General features: G+C 28.2%; 1 protein-coding gene across 1 annotated transcript; it reads left to right on the top strand.

Moving 5' to 3' along the window:
• Positions 1-1,471: 1,471 nt before the first annotated feature.
• EIN_438390 (hypothetical protein) lies at positions 1,472-2,020 on the top strand (the record flags this gene model as incomplete). Its single annotated transcript, XM_004255522.1, has 1 exon — positions 1,472-2,020. One exon carries the CDS (start codon positions 1,472-1,474, stop codon positions 2,018-2,020), a length of 549 nt encoding a protein of 182 aa, XP_004255570.1.
• Between the last annotated feature and the right edge of the window lie 889 nt (positions 2,021-2,909).

A 2,909-nucleotide genomic window follows, 5' to 3' on the forward strand; every position in this document is an offset into this window, starting at 1 on the left:
CTAATTGAAACAGTCATATCCCTCACCCCGTTTACTAGAATAAAATATTTGCCGCAATTGTTTTTTAAAGTAAATTCACGTCTCGGTCACTGTTTGTGTGTCTCCATATTACCCACTTTTTTGTCCGTACTGTGTGGACGCGGATGTGGTTCCCCCCTGCTTGCGGGGGGGTCAGGGGGGTTCCGCGCCAAGGGAGGACTTGGAAAGTGGGTGAAACGGTGCACAAACAGACTGTTTGAGTGCAACCTTCAGAGCCTTTTTTTCAATATATATTTCACTCAGTTTCCACTAACTCGAGGTGAATTGTCGGCATTTCTTGATTTCGGAAACCATACCAAATATTTACTATTTTTACATTTACTATATTTTTAATTAAAATGTTATTCAAAATAGTAAATAAACTGTTTATTGGAAAAGGTGAGGGAATAGTCTGTCGTTAATAACCAATACAAACTACAAAATGATGAACTATATTAATATAATAAATTAATTATAAATAAAATATACAAAATCTTTATATTTAAATCGAAAAACCCCATAATTTTTTTAATACTATGAGTTGTTATATTTCATATTGTTTATTAATCTTATTGACCTTCTCGTGTTGCCTTTAACATATAATGACAATCAAATGGAGGCCAAAGATTTTAAATCCTTTTAATTACTGATATAGAATCAGTAAGGTTGGGGGATCTAATATTTTATATTTATATTTTGATTAATTATAATATATTTTAATGTATTAACAAATTAACACTCGAAATAGTTACTATAATTTCAATTGTGTTTTAATTTTACTTTAATCACAATTATTATTTTAGAAAATGCTTTATTAATCAAATTATAGAATGATAATAAGCAAAACAATAAAATTTTTATTTAGAAGAAATACTGTCATTTTTCATAATTAACATTTAACTTATTGAATTAGACAAAGTTATTAAATGAGTGCAACAACTTTTAAATAAAGATTTACTATATATTATATATATAGTACCATTGGTACAAAGACATCACAGTTGAATGTGATTCATTATGTATTAATATTTTAAATAATAGAGATTGTGAATTTCTATTATTCTTAACCTAAAAAAATAATGTGTTTAATTCTACAATAATATACAAAACGTGATATTTTTGCTTTTAATATATAGTGAATGTCGACAATTTACATACATTTACCACAAAATGCATAACTGTTTGAAAATTATCAAATATTGTGTTTTGAGTATTTAACCGTTATCTACTAAATATTTGTATTTTGGATATTAGAGTTATTTTTAAGTTCTAAACTACAAAAAAGTCAATATATGACTTCATTTTAAACCAAAAAATCAATGTTTTAATTGAAAAAAGAACATAAAATGAGTAATCTTTTGAGCATTTTTAATAAAAACGGATTACTATGACTGAAATCGGATTGGCCAATTATATAAACAACTTTTTGATTAAATGAATTCAGTAAAACAAAATGGAGAAATGTGAACACCACAAATGCCGCAAGGAAAAGCGAGAAGCCGAGAAACAGCGCATTAAAAATGAAGAGAAGCTTAAAACGGACTTTGCAGAGTTCAAGAAGACTCTGACTTCAGAACAACAGACTTTAATTGACGAGTACATCAAATACGAAACTGAGAAAGACGAGTCTTCTTCTTCAGACATTGACGAAGATAGTGATAAAGACTACGATAAGTGTCAAAGAAGACATGAGAAGTGTCCAATGGATAAAGAGAGAAGACAAATGAAGAGAATGTGGAAATGGCAGATGATGAACCAAATGTATAACAGACCACCTCCACCACCCATGTGTTGCCCACCACCTCAATTTGGATATGACCAAATGGGATGCGGTTTTAGTAGAAGACCATTCCATCAACCATTTTATGGGTATTGCCCACCTCCACCTCCTATGATGGGACAAAATCCTTTCGGATGCAATCAAATGTGCTTCCCACCACCACCACCTTTTGGTCGATTTGGAGGTTGGGAAAGAAGAAGACGACATCACCCACAATTCTAAAGTTGATCAACTAATTCGCTCTTAATAACAATTTTATTATTAAAAAAATAGAATGCTTTACATATAATAAAAATAAAGAATTGATTGTTATAATTAAATTAATACTTAGAGTCTGTCTAATAACTATATCGGATAGTAATTAAAAGGCTGTGTTTGTGTACATAAAATGAGAATTGAATTAAAACTCAAAATAAGCAAAAAACTAAAATTATAGAATGAATTTTTTCAAATACTTACCGAAATTACACACTAGGTTCGGTCCAAAAGGTATCAACTTAAGTATATGAGCTAACAACTTTGTTTAATAAATAATTTTTGTTTTTATTAATTAATAATAATAAAAAGAATAATAACAAATTTATTATTAAAACAAAGTATTATAATTATAATAAAATAAATCAAAAATGATAATAAAAATTGTTAAACAGTTGTAACAAGTAAAAATCGTTCAGTTAATTAAACAATTGTTTTTATTTGTGTTATCACTGTTAATTTTTTCATTAATTACTTGTGGAATAAAAACTTCATTTTGGGTATACAAATCCATTGCAACTGTCGTTAACATATTAGCCAAAGAATCAATATAGGCGCCAGTCTCTATATACAAACACCCATTCTTCTTTGCAAATTCTTCTGCTTTGTGTTTTGGGATTTCTCTTTCATCAACCAGATTTGCTCGTGTACCACAAATAATATATTTGACTTCTTTAGTAATTTCGAAATCTTTAATAAATTGTTTTGATTCATTAATAATGCTTTGAAGACTCTGAAACGAGGACGATAAAATGACTGAATAAAAGAATACACATACATCAACATCTCTATAATGTCATTATTCAAATATTTATACTTCAATTGTTTTTATAATGTTATAATAATTTCTATATTT

This window comes from Entamoeba invadens (genome assembly GCF_000330505.1).
Source record: "Entamoeba invadens IP1 unplaced genomic scaffold scaff_1105074724362, whole genome shotgun sequence".
Classification (NCBI taxonomy): domain Eukaryota; phylum Evosea; order Mastigamoebida; family Endamoebidae; genus Entamoeba; species Entamoeba invadens.